Raw genomic sequence first — 14215 nt, forward strand, 5'->3', positions numbered from 1 at the left:
GTTTTTTCCTTCCTTCTTCTCTCCCTCTCTCTCTCTCCAACAGTCTTTCCCTCTCTGGTTGTGGGTGAGACAGAGACGACTCAGTCCTCTATTATTATTGTTGTTGTGGAGGTGACCCTTACCTGCCCCTCCCCCAACCCTCCCCCAGTTCTCCTCCCAAGGGTGTACGTGACGTCACAGAATATCGTCTACAGAACACGATTATTTGCTATTTTTCTCTATGGACAGATGACGTCACCGAGGCCAGCTGAGGCCAGGCAGAGGAAAATAAACAGGTATGGATAGATTAATAGATAGATACATAGATAGATAGATATAGATTATTTTTAGTAAAGTCGTCATACATGTTTACATTGGTTCATCATGTACAGTCACGATCCCTGAGATATTCAGACTCGTGAATCCGAAACATTTATGGACAGAATAATGCATCAGTCTACTGCTCCGGGTTCACAGGTCTGAATCTCGGGGTTCGTGGTTCAGGGGGAGAGGCGAACGGGACTTTTGAGGGTCACTGTACGTTGACAATACAGGTAAGTAGACAATATGGATAGACAAAAAGGTATACAGGCAATATACATAGACAAAGCAGGTATACAGACAATATACATAGAGAGTACAAGTTTATAAACGATATACATGGACAATACAGGTATACATACATAGACAACACAGATATACAAACAATATACACTCTAGCACAGGTAAACAAACAAAACACATAGACAAATACAGGTATACAAACAATGGTAAACAATAAGTTGATTTAACCAAGGATGTAAAGATAAATAATTTAAAAGATAATTATATTCCATTGTTTACCAGGCTCTTAATGTGTGTTGGGGGGTGAGGGAGGGAGAGTGGGGGAGAGGAGAGGAAGGAGGGAGGGGGGGGAGGGAGGGGTGGGAGGGGGAGTGTAGACTGACAACACTTAAGGATGACGAGTAGACTGACATCATTTGAAGAGAGAAAGTTGACACCACCACCATGACATCATCCAACAGTTGCTGACACCCACAAGTTCCATCATCAACACCACCATCAACACCACTATCCCCACCACTATCGCCATCCTAACTGCTATATACACACAGGTTCTCTCAGCGTAATAACAAGCTCTTCATTGTGTCTTGTACCAAATATTATCAAAAACTTTCTGTGGTGCTATTACTATGATTCACAACATCAGTACACACGCGATCATTTCCCCTGTGTGTGTGTGTGTGTGTGTGTGTGTGTGTGTGTGTGTGTGTGTGTGTGTGTGTGTAAGACGGTCAGGGGACATCTTACCTTCATCTCACACGAAGGAGGAAGGACACGGCCGAGAGAGGAAGAGTAGGTGCGGTTTCTTGGTGGTAACAAAAGTATTTCACAACAGTACCTTTAGGTTCCTCAGGGTCACTGTAGATGGCGCTCAGACCCGTAGATAGTCAACTACAGAGCTGTGTGTGTGTAGATCTATAGTGTGTGAACTAGACTCACTAGAGTACTTACTTAAACATCTTGAGTACGACGATTTAACCCGGTGGACGATGGTTTAACCCCTTGAGAACGATGACTTTAACCCCTTGGGTGCGATGATTTAACTTCTTGAGTACGTGCTTAATACAGAATACATAAAACAACAACAACTAACAACAGCAAACAACAAACACAAGAGATACAACAATAAGGGACCTGCACACACACACACACACACACACACACACACACACACACACACACACACACACACACACACACACGCAGTGAACTTAGCGTGTGTTAGGGTCAACGAGGTTTCTCCAGTCATGGCTAAAACTCACCTGCAGGCTTGTAGGACTCCTACGCTTGGCCAGCGCCGCGGCAGGCAGACAGGCAGGCAGGGAAGGAAGAGGGAGGGCAAGGAAGGGCAGGGAGGAGGCAGGTAGGGAAGGGAGGGGGACAGGGAGGGAGGCATGCTCGGAAAGAGGGGGGGAACGAAGACAGGGGGAAGGCAAGCAGAGAGAGAGAGAGTGTGAAGGTAAGATGGATGGCCTTCTCACACTTATACAGAACCGTCATTAAATACTTCAAACCCCCCCCCCATACACTCAAAACAACTTTTAAAACATAACGTCATCGAAGTTTGCAGCATAAAGACAACCACCAACAACTGACTGACTCTCTGCGTCACACACACACACACCTCGTACTATAAATGCATCTGATTTGTGTATTACCAAATTACTACGGATCACCTGAAGAATCTCTACCCCAGCTTATTTCACCTAACCTAACCTTCACTTTTTAACGATACATTGGGTTCTTAATCGAGCGGATGTGAGACGTCGAGAATCTATCCGTGTTTGAGAACAAGAGCAAACATTGATGGCTGAAAGGACCCTGGAAAGACCTTGGAAGGACTTTGAAAGGACCCTGAAAAAACGCTAAAAGGACCATGAAAGAACCCTGAATGGACGCTGGAAGGACGCTGGAAGTACCAAAATAGGACGCTGAAAGGACCATGAAAAGATCCTGGAAGGACCATGAAAAGACGCTGGAAGGATCATGAAAGGACCCTGGAAAGCACAACGTGGCAACTTGACTGGCTGCATGTTTTCATGGCCTAAGGGTTGCCGCCATCTTATCCGACGCTGGTACGGCGACACCCTGCCATACCCACCCTCCTATACCATGCAACACCGCAACACCCGTCTCCACCCTGCAACACCCTCCTATACCCTGCAATACCCATCCCGCTACACCCGCCTCCACCCTCCTACACCCTGCGACACCCTACAACACCCACCCTGTAACAAGTTAGTCCAGCAGAAACACCAAGGCTGTGTATTCTCAACTAACTGAAAATAGTGAAATGTTGACAGGTGTGAGTCGTCATTAATTATCCACCTGTTGTACGTTCACCTTCTCTGGCTCACGAGTGTGTTCTGGACCCCAGCAGTGTGTTGACCAAGTACCAAGGGGAAAGTCCTGTGTGTCATGTGAGGGCCTGACTGGTACTGTCATGCGGTGGTCATACTGTCATAGAATATTCTTACTGCCTGTCAGTTTTTACCTTCACACCTGTCCTATAATTTGGTAGAGAAACTTGGGATTTTATTGTTGCCTACAAAATGCCAAAAGCTGAGAAAAAGACATTGACTTTAACTGGTCAGTCACTTGGCTTATAAAAACACAGTGATTGTCTAATTGATCAGTCATATGGCTTTTAAAACAAGGTGGTGACTGTAACAAGAACTGGAGTATGACTGTAAATAAAGCAGACCAGTTAGAGTGGGACTTGGAAAGATGTCCTTCACCTTCTGAGGCTGAGGTACTGAACTAAAACTCTCTCTGTCTGTCTGTCTCCCAAACCACACACACACACACACACACACTTGATGGGTCAGACATAACCTGGAAATCCCCGCCGCCGCCACAAACAGGTTCCCCACTAACACTTCCATCACCTGCTATTACAGCACTTAGTGTGTGTCTGTGTGACTGTCTTGAATATTATCTATCTATCTATCTATCTTTCTGTCTATCAATATATACAGTATATCCATCTGTATCTCTTTATATATCGCCCTAACACCTCCATCGCACGCTTGAAGACCTCTTACCAATGGTGTGTGACTATTAGTGACTCTCTCTCTCTCTCTCGTCTTCCCAGAGGACCTAGAAAATTCTTTAATTGATAATTATTTGAGAATCACAAACTTGTCGTGCAGGATTACACAGCCCGGACCACCACCACTTACACCCTCACTTCCACTACACCACCACAACCACTACACCACCAGCACCCTCACTTCCACTACACCACCACAACCACTACACCACCAGCACCCTCACTTCCACTACACCACCACAACCACTACACCACCAGCACCCTCACTTCTAGCATCACCACACGACCACTACCACAAACGAGGCGAGAGTGTGGAAGGCCAGTCAACAGGTAAAAGCAGCCAGTACTTATCTGTCCGCCGTCAATATCATCAGCCAACACATCAAGGAAGTGAACTTTTTTTAAAACTATACTCGGGTGATCTGGACAAGTTCTCTCTTCTGATAATATATTCATGATCATTTCCTCTCTTATTAAAACTTGTAAGAGCAAGATGGGCGAGGTTATGACGCTGACGGGGAGAGGGGTGGAGTGGGGGAGTTAGGTTGAGAAGTGAGGGAAGTAAAGGAGAGTGAGGTTGAGAAGTGAGGGAGGAGTAAGGTTGACAGGTGAGGGAGAGTGAGGGTGTGAGAGGGAGACAGGTGAGGAAGAGAAGTGAGAGGGGTGAGACAGGATTCATTTACATTCAGTTACCATTGGTGTTGTAAATTCTCTCTTGTATATGTTAACCCTTTGAGCACGACGACATAACCCCTTGAGTACAACGTCACCGTACTCAAACAGATCACTCGGAGGATAATCTTGGAGTAACACCTTCAACTGTACTCCGGGAGGCTGGGGGGCAACTACTGCCCTTCAACAGCATTAAAACCTTTAGTTATAACTCAAGTCATTCAGTACATTATTTCCTACACATGATCGAGGATTATCTTCAAGGATGACATCACTGGTGTGTGGGCGTCTGCCAGGTGGGTGAGGAGGAGAGGAGTCCCCCCCCACCACCTGACAGCCTCAATAGGTGAGAAGCTTTTGTGAGGTAATTTAGAGGTCTTAGTGGTTACCAGGTGTGTGTGTGTGTAGAGTCATGCAGGCCCCCGCAAAAGTAATTATTTTCAAGGATCGTGTATTGCGTGTGTGTGTGTGTGTGTGTTTTCTTTTCAGTTGCGACAATCTTGCCTTCGGCGTGTGAGGTGAGGTGAGGTATGGTTAGGTATGGTTAGGTATGTTTGTAAGCGTGTCAGTAATCAACCTCACAAAACTTGGGACATTCACAGGTTTTTCTCTGTCACAACACCCCCACTATCTCCTTGAACTGACTAGCCACCAATCACGAGCCGCCAATCACCAGCCACCACGACCTCATACTTGCAAAATCAGTCTTCATTTTTCATATTCTGATTACCTGAAGATTAGAAACCTCTCCCCAGCTTAGTTCACCTGATAATGAAACACCTTAACGCTACCTGGAGGAGTTAGGTGTGTATGTGTGAATTTCTCCAAGGTGACTGCGCTTTGGTTTGGCCAGGATATGCGGGCGTTGGGTAGGGTACGGGAGATGGTAGGGTACGAGAGAGGGTAGGGTACGCTGTTACCTGTCGTGTCATGTACCTCGCTGTTACCCTATGACACAGCACTAACGTAATGTGTCAAGATATTTTTGTGTCATACCGCTATACCGTTATGAGTGTTGTGTCATATACCGTATCATGAGTGATGTGTCATATACCAGGGTTCAGAGGAGGGAGGGTTCAAGGGAGGGTTCAGGGGAGAGGGTGAGGACAGTAGGCGGAGGATCAAGAGAGTGATTTAAAAAAGTATAGACAAAGGTTCAATACAAGCAGGTCGGGGTTCAAAACAATCAATAAAGGTTCAGAATATGGACATCTGGAGTTTAAACCAATCACTAAAGGTTTCAAAACAAGAGTCAAAACGATCAATAAAGGTTCAAAAACAAATTGGGAGATGATGATAAGGTTTAGATGGCGGTGAAGGTTCAAATGAAGTAGGTGGCCGGTGTAGCTTTCGTGTGGCTTCAGCCCCTTCGTGTCAGTGCTGGAGGGGACACAGACAGACAGACAAATATGCGCTCCGTCCAATATTATGATGTATATTACACCCTAGCAGTGACGTGTTGGGGTGTATGTGGCAAGTTACATGACAGACACACACACACACACCAGATGGCCCCATCGTGTACTAACATAAACCAAATCTAACTTTAACCTACTTTAACTTTAGGGTGGTAGACGAGTGGAACAAGCTTTGCAACTCTGTAGTAGGTGCTGGAACGCTGGAAAGTTTTAGAAGGAGGCTAGATAGATTCATGGATGATAGAGAGTGGTTGTAACTGTAAACAGAAGCTGCCATGCACAGGCCAACCGGCCTATTGCAGACTCCTTATTTTCTTATGTTCTTAATCTAACCTAATCTAACACAACGCTAACCTAACCTGTCGCTGTAAATACATAACTAGGAGTAAATATTCGAGTCATCTTCTCAGTAAGACAGTCAACAGCGATAACCTTAACTCGGGATGAATCATGGACCCCCGCGCCCTCTCCAGACGCCATTTTACATGACGTAAACCTCACACAATACCTAACTTACTCCCGGACATAATATAACACAAGCAGTAAGCCTCTTTTGGGATGAATTAGCAGGGAATTTTCGCCTTAAAGAGAGATTGTGTGTTGAATATCTTTTGCCTCGTCATCAACGTATCTTTCTTTCCCTGGGATGAAAAGCGATATTGTAAAGTCCAAGACGTATTAACTTTAACCTTTTAGTAAGGACAATAACTTTTCTTTTAGTTATTACGAAATTTTCAACTATTTTCTTTTGTTATATTAATTTGTTTTAAAGTAAAATAAATTTGGCTGGTGTTGTAGTTATTGTTATTTGTGAAACTGACATACTGTATTAAGGTTCAGTTTTTGTTCATCCTGTGAGAAAAATGACCAGGTGTTATTTGTCTCTGCTTGATAAACTGTTATCTGAGAAATCCGGTTTATAGTAATGCTCTCTCTTTGTTTAATTCCCTCAACTACGACGACTTGAGTACGATAACGCAACCCCTTAAATGCGATGACTTAACACCCCAAGTTGTCATTGTAAAGAAGGGGGATAAAATCCGATAAGGAGACAACTGGAAGAATTAACCTAACCCCCTGATGACAACCTATGGGCAGTAAGGAGCGACGGTGTGGGCATTCATCAGGTCCCGGAGTAAAGAAGGTATGCTACGCCCACCAGATGTCACCCTTGATACAGTCTATATTAAACAACTGGCCCTTTGACTGTGTTGGTGGGAGGTGAGGTGTGTCCCGCCCGGCCTCTGTCTCTCTGAGTGATAAGGGTTGAGTGCAAACAGGGTTACTTATAGTCTTCACTCGCAGCCTAGGGTCAGTTTGTAGAGGAACAGCTGATTGTTTGGCGGATGGACACACAAGAGTAACAACAATCCGCCCGTCAGCCAATCAGCTGCCTCACTACAAACTGACCCTACGCCTCGGTTGCAAGGTTCGAGTACTTCTGTTCTTAAGTGCGTATATGAGAACCTTGGTTCTCCCTCGCGTGTATACACACACACACATGGGGGAAGTCCCTCACATACCACAAAAGGTGTTCTCAACATATTTTTTACACCTCAGGACACATTGCTTGGTAATAGGCGCCTCGAGGTCCCTAGCACTACACTAGTCACCCCAAGAAACATCATCTGCAGCTCTCGTGAGCGGTCGTAGTTTTAGTGGGCGCGTTCTAAAGCTCTAGAAGGCGTCTTATACAACGATAGAGGACAAACCTAAGCTCTAGTGGAGGTTTATGGGCTCTTAGAGTTAAGCCATAATACTGAGGACATCTAGAGTGGTGGAACACTAGTAAAAGAGGACATCACACCCACCCACCCTCCCTCCCTTCCCCACCCCTACTCAGTGCCGGATTTAGACCTGTGGAGGCCCATGGGCAGCCTCTTTGTGGAGGCCCCCTCATTATAACTACCCAAGAGGGTGGGGTGACGAGTGAAGCGAGTCTAAACACTTCTTTGGAGAAATTTGAAGCCATATGCAGTTATATTAAAAATATTAAAAATATACGGTTCATAGGAAAACCAGGTATTCATGAATTTCAAGGAGTAGCCAGCCTAATTTCTATCACGCTTCTTGCTGAACATAGTTTTACGTGATGGAATAGATAAACATGAATTTTAAAGAATGAAAATAAAAATAATCCAAATGAATAAACAAATAAATAAAATATTGTAACATGTGGAGGCCCCCAGATTGTGGAGGCCCCTGGGCAGCTGCCCACTTTGCCCACTCCTGAATCCGGCCCTGCTCCTACTACTACCACTCCTCCCCCTCCCTACCCCCTCCACCCCTAACTACCCCCTCCCCCCATTACTACCTCATAAATACAAACTTGTTCATAAAACCTTCACATATTTCCTTGTTTTCAATTAAAGTTCAAATTCACTCTTTGGTGTTAAAGAGAAAACAATATTGGTGGTGATGGTGGTAGTGATGGTGATGGTGATGGTGGGAATGGTCATGGTGATGACGAAAGACGCATCATCTTCTCATTAGTCCTCTTGCCACACACACACACACACACACACACACACACACACACACACACACGACTCCACCATTGGGATCAGCGTCAACAATTCTGCTCCCGACTATACCGCCCTTCAGAATTTATTGAACAGTCTCCAAAACTGGGCCACCAACAACCATGTCACCATCAACCATACCAAGACCATGGTTATGCACATCAACCTCTCCTCCGACATTGTCCCACCTCCTTCCATTACTTTAGGTCCGAACACACTCCAGGTTGTAGATTCCACGAAGCTCCTCGGCGTCACCATAGACAACAAACTAAATTGGAAACCACACGTCAGTGAAGTTGTCAAATCCTCCAGTTTCCGTCTCCACCTCCTCCGCCGACTCAAGTCCCTCGGAGTTCCTGCACCCGAGCTCCTCAGTGTTTACACAACATTCATACTTCCCAAGCTCACCTATGCCTCCCCTACCTGGTCTTCCTCCCTAAATGCCACACAACGTAAACACCTAGAAAAAGTGCAAAAGAGGGCATGCAAGATTATTCTCTCCCTTTCCCACTCCACATATCAAGAAGCGCTCAACACACTGACCCTTTCGACTCTCACTGACCATCACCACGACCCCATCTGCAAATTTGGTAAGAAGCTTCTACACCATCCTCGACACCGGCTCCTACTACCACCTGAGATCCCTCGTCCACGAATTGCTGTTCGAAACCACAACCGCATCCAGCCCATACGTGCACGAACTGATCGCTATAAGAACAGCCCAGTCCCAACCATTGTAAAAATTATCAATAACTTGTAATAAACCAGTGTATTCACTCCCAGTAAACACTACTCCTTGCACTGTCACTATGTTGAAATGCACTGTAGTTTGAGCTTTTCCCCATCTAGTTATTATATGTCTTATTTGTATCACTTATGTTACTTGTATATTATTTGTAATTCGAAACCCATTCCCCAAATATGTAACTGTATATTTTCAGCCTTCTGGCTGCCAAACTCTTTCAATAAACCGTTAATTATTATTATTATTATTACGGTCTAGTCAAATTTCACTGACAGGTTTTTGCTAGTTATTCTGGTCACAAAGTCGGTCACATGCAAAAACACTCACCCAAAGATGGACGCACTAACTAACCCACAACACACGCGATACAAACACACACAGACGCCAAGCAATTCTATATCCCCCTGAGCGGTGACGGGGATAATATGAATAACAAAATAAACACCATATTTAATCAAACAACGACAAAGACGAATTGACAGCACCGCACCCCTCACTTCGTCGCCATGGAAACTAAATGGTGACATGACCTGACCTGACCTGACCTGAGGTATTAAGGTAATTAATGAGTCATGATCTAGTGTATAATGAAATGACCTTAGATTTGGCCGGAACGATGAAGGGACGCACTGCCGGATGGAGGGACGCGTGGACGGATAGATAAGTTGACAAACAAACATATACAACATTTAGTGGTTCACCTTGGCCTGGCGTGGGATAATAACAACACAGCACTAATAACACCAAGGATATAACACGGACGTTAATAACACAGGAAACACAGGTAGCACATGTTACACCTGTATAACACTTGTTCATTTCCTGTTCACCTTACCCCCCCCCTCCCTCCCTCCACGTCATCGTCAGCTTGGTACAAAACCTGATGGTATGTTTTTCTTGTACAAGATAAGGCAACACCATGACAGCCTTGTGACGGGTTATAAAACTTACGTGTTGGGTTTAATAGCCGAGGTCACCAGCAACACAGTCAGCCTCTGTTTCCCTCACAGTCACCAACAACACAGTCAGCCTCTGTTTCCCTCACAGTCACCAACAACACAGTCAGCCTCTGTTACCCTCAGTCACCAACAACACAGTCAGCCTCTGTTACCCTCAGTCACCAACAACACAGTCAGCCTCTGTTACCCTCAGTCACCAACAACACAGTCAGCCTTTGTTTCCCTCACAGTCACCAGCAACACAGTCAGCCTCTGTTACCCTCACAGTCACCAACAACACAGTCAGCCTCTGTTTCCCAGTCACAGTCACCAACAACACAGTCAGCCTCTGTTACCCTCAGTCACCAACAACACAGTCAGCCTCTGTACCCTCAGTCACCAACAACACAGTCAGCCTCTGTTACCCTCAGTCACCAACAACACAGTCAGCCTTTGTTTCCCTCACAGTCACCAGCAACACAGTCAGCCTCTGTTACCCTCACAGTCACCAACAACACAGTCAGCCTTTGTTTCCCTCACAGTCACCAACAACACAGTCAGCCTCTGTTACCCTCAGTCACCAACAACACAGTCAGCCTCTGTTACCCTCAGTCACCAGCAACACAGTCAGCCTCTGTTACCCTCAGTCACCAGCAACACAGTCAGCCTCTGTTACCCTCACAGTCGTCAGCGTCCAGACAGTGAGCGAGGCAGATAAAACACGTGCCCATGTGCTCAGTAAAGGAGGAATATTAATCACCATGTTCAGGAGTCCTACACTGTACACTACAGCCAGGATAACACAAACATCAAAAAGTGACCTTGAAAAACCATAGGTGGCGAGTAATTAGCGTTGAAAAGGTCAACAGGTTAGACTCACATCTCCAGCGAGGAGGGAAATTTACCCCGGGAGCGAGAGGGAATCCGGGTAAAGAACAGGATTGTCTTGTTCTCGGTATTGTGTGTAAGCGACCTCGTGAGGCTGGCAGTGACGTAGATAGGTTAGGAGGGAGGGGAAGGGGTGGGGACGGTATTGGGAGAAAAGAGGGAGTTGGGAAGGGAGGGGCAGGTGGGAGTTTGGGAACCGGGGGAGGGAGTTGGGTTGAGCCAGGAGGGAGGGATTTCGGGGAATTGCATTGGCGGTCAGGTGGGCGAGTGGGAGGGCGGGAAGAGGAGGCAAAGGGAGTGAGGGGATGGCCATGGGGGGAAGGAAGAGATTGAAGAGGGAGGCGAGGAAGAAGGATTGGGGAAGTGAGGTTGGGAAAGAGGGAGAGTTGAAGTTGGGGGGGCGAGGAGGCGGAGAGGAGGTGGGAGGGAGAGGAGATGAGGTGGAGGAGTAATGAGGAAGGAAAGAAGAGTGGCTGAGATGGAGGAATGTATGGGAAAGGGTGACATGGAAAAGGAAAGGGATGGGACCTGGGAAAAGGGAGGTGGGGGGGGGGTATGCAGGTTGGAAACAGCGAGGGTACACACACACATTACCAACCTTGGGGAACGGCACCTTGCGTGACTCCCACCTGAGGCTGACAGTAATTATACCCTCCAAAGGTAACAGCAGCCGCCAAGACAGCGATGCATCAACACAAAAACAAATCATAAATGTCAGTTGAAGGCGAATACTGCTGTGGAGACTAAATACTACCTGTTAATATTCTGTGTCTCTGGCAGTACATGAGTAATGTGGACTCAAGGTAAGTACTAATGTAAAGATTGAGAAGTATAAAGGAGTACAACTGGTCAATTTATCTTATCACTGCACGTGTGTCAGCTCATGGAAGACAAATCACAATAAACAGAATATTGTTGTCATTGTCTTTACTGTATCTGTATTTTTATGGATAAACAAATTATTTCAATAAATATCTCTTGGCGGACGAGACCTCATTATGAAAAATCTCTCGTTACTGTTTACTCTTCGTGAAATAAGGCACATTTTTTATATGACCACTTCTAACTAAAGAAACAAATCCCTAACACCAACGCCATCTATCAATGTGTTCCAAAACCACAGCAAGGCGATGAGAGGTACTGTACCACGTCACAAACACCTCAATGCAGATCAGTTGTTCTTCCCGGTCCGATTATGCGTCTGTTCTCGATCTTCCAGGCTCTAATTTACCTCCATATTAGGGGGATAAACATATAGCAGGTGGGCGAGTGACCAGGTGAGTTGCCAGTGGTTGTAAAAGTGTCTGTCTTGTCCCTGATGAATACAAGCTTCGAGTATACACCATTTAAGACAATACAAAGTGGTAAGTGTCGCCTCCAAGAACCCCCCACACACACACACCATATCGCTTATGACGACAATACGAAGGGCGCCTGTGTTCAGGGCCCCAGCTGGTGGTAATGAAGAATAGATGAAGAAATGAAGAATAGAATGAAGGAATGAAGAATAGAATAAAGGAATAAAGAATATAATGAAGGAATGAAGAATAGAATGAAGGCATGAAGACAGACAAGAAATAAGACGAACATCAGATAAAAGTGGCAGAAAAATTAACAAACTCATGATAAATTATTAACGCTTGATTAATTAAATACAAGTTGACTTAATGTTAACAAGAATATATATTTCTCTCTCGCTCTTCCCTGGTTTAACTCGTCCCTCGTTATCTTTAATACAACTTCTCTATAAATAGAAAAGAGAGAGAGAGAGAGAGAGAGAGAGAGAGAGAGAGAGAGAACGCATTATAAGATGTTGTCCCCCCCCCCACCCGCTCTTCTTCAGCTCGAGTTTGACGTCACTCACTTTTTTGTTATGCGTTCATTACCCTCCTCCCCCCTCCCAGGCGTTCAATATTTCTATGGCGTTCATCCTAGGAAAAGAAAATTCCCTCTCTTTACATCCATGCTGGGAGAAACAAAAGGCACCTGTAGGTTATATTCTGTCCGTACTGTGAATACCCCCCCCCCCACCTCTTTGACTTCTTCCCTGGGAAAAACAAAACCTCCAGCTGATAGGGTCGTGTTATTTTTACTACGTCCTTCCTGGGTAAAAAAAAAAGAGGGAACAAACCTTTGGCTCGTACAGGGAGGTAAAAGTGACCGCCATTTGTTCCCACCTCACAGATTATGTACAATCACGGAGAGTGTACCAATCACACTGGGCCAGTCATACCCAACCACCAATCACGGAGGCTGAGGCTGACTGGAACGATGGTGGAACTGACAAGGGGAGGAGGTGCTTGATGCAGACAGCTATCCATGATATACTGACAACTATCCATGGTATACTGACAACTATCCATGGTATACTGACAACTATCCATGGTATACTGGCAACTCTACATGGTATACTGACAACTCTACATGGTATACTGACAGCTATCCATGGTATACTAACCTCTCTCCATCCAATATCTTAAAAACAATCTCAGTTTATTCCAAACATCTCAAGTCGTAAGTCAATACATCCATCATGGCCAAATGACCTTAAGTCTTTGTACAATTGACCTCAGATTATTTCCTGTACAAGCAGATACTTATAGATCAGTAATGAGAACATGGAAATGAGAAATTGATAGACTTGTGCTGTTGAAGGTCAAAGTCTACATAAAAATGGTGATAAAGTGAAGTATTGAAGTAAAGTATCATAGTGTCTATATTTATCGATCTATAATGTATATCTGACTATCTTTCGATGTATGTATGTATATATGTATGAATGTATGTATTTTAAACATCCCTTCAGCAGTGTCAATAAACTCGTGTCCACTGAAGCTACATAAATCGTTTCTACAAACCTTACACATATGTAGTACCTTGTCAAAGAATATATAACGTATTACATTATATTTAAGTATGTCCGTAAAAACTATAAATAAATTATCGTAATTTTATCAAGCTAGAGTTCATTACTAATCAGAGGCGGATCCAGGAATATCAAAGGCGGGGCTGTAAACCCACCCGAATTTTTTTTAAATCTGACCAACATTATGGGAATTTTGAAGCCATGTGCACTTGATATTAGGAGATATTCCGAGGACAGTAGTAATTTCTTTTTACTGCACAAAAACGCCTGAGTACAATACTGCATTGAAGAAAAGGTAGTATTGGCATTTTATGGTGAAAAGGGGGAGTCCGGACACCCCCCCCCCCCCCGGGTATCCGTCCCCTTCTAATTAATAAACTTATCACACGTATAGCTATCATATTCAAATTGACTAAGTTATCCTCCTAAATCGCCATTATCAGTAGGTCGTTTTCTGTAAGTATATTAACAAACATTCGAAGAAAACGTTCAACCTTTGAAGAAATTACAGGGATAACTCAGAAAATCCTGACTTTTCGCCCCTTGGCCGACTTGCACCACCAAAGTTAAC

The 14215-nt window shown here is 44.8% G+C and overlaps 1 protein-coding gene across 1 annotated transcript; it reads left to right on the forward strand.

Moving 5' to 3' along the window:
- Positions 1-3226: 3226 nt before the first annotated feature.
- Positions 3227-10726, forward strand: LOC121856594. The gene is made up of 2 exons (XM_042352223.1): positions 3227-3295; positions 9920-10726. Exons 1-2 carry the CDS (start codon positions 3227-3229, stop codon positions 10724-10726), a joined length of 876 nt encoding a protein of 291 aa, XP_042208157.1.
- The last annotated feature ends 3489 nt before the right edge of the window (positions 10727-14215 follow it).

The sequence above is a fragment of the Homarus americanus genome, unplaced genomic scaffold (assembly GCF_018991925.1).
Source record: "Homarus americanus isolate GMGI-L3 unplaced genomic scaffold, GMGI_Hamer_2.0 scaffold26591, whole genome shotgun sequence".
NCBI classification, from domain to species: Eukaryota; Metazoa; Arthropoda; class Malacostraca; order Decapoda; family Nephropidae; genus Homarus; species Homarus americanus.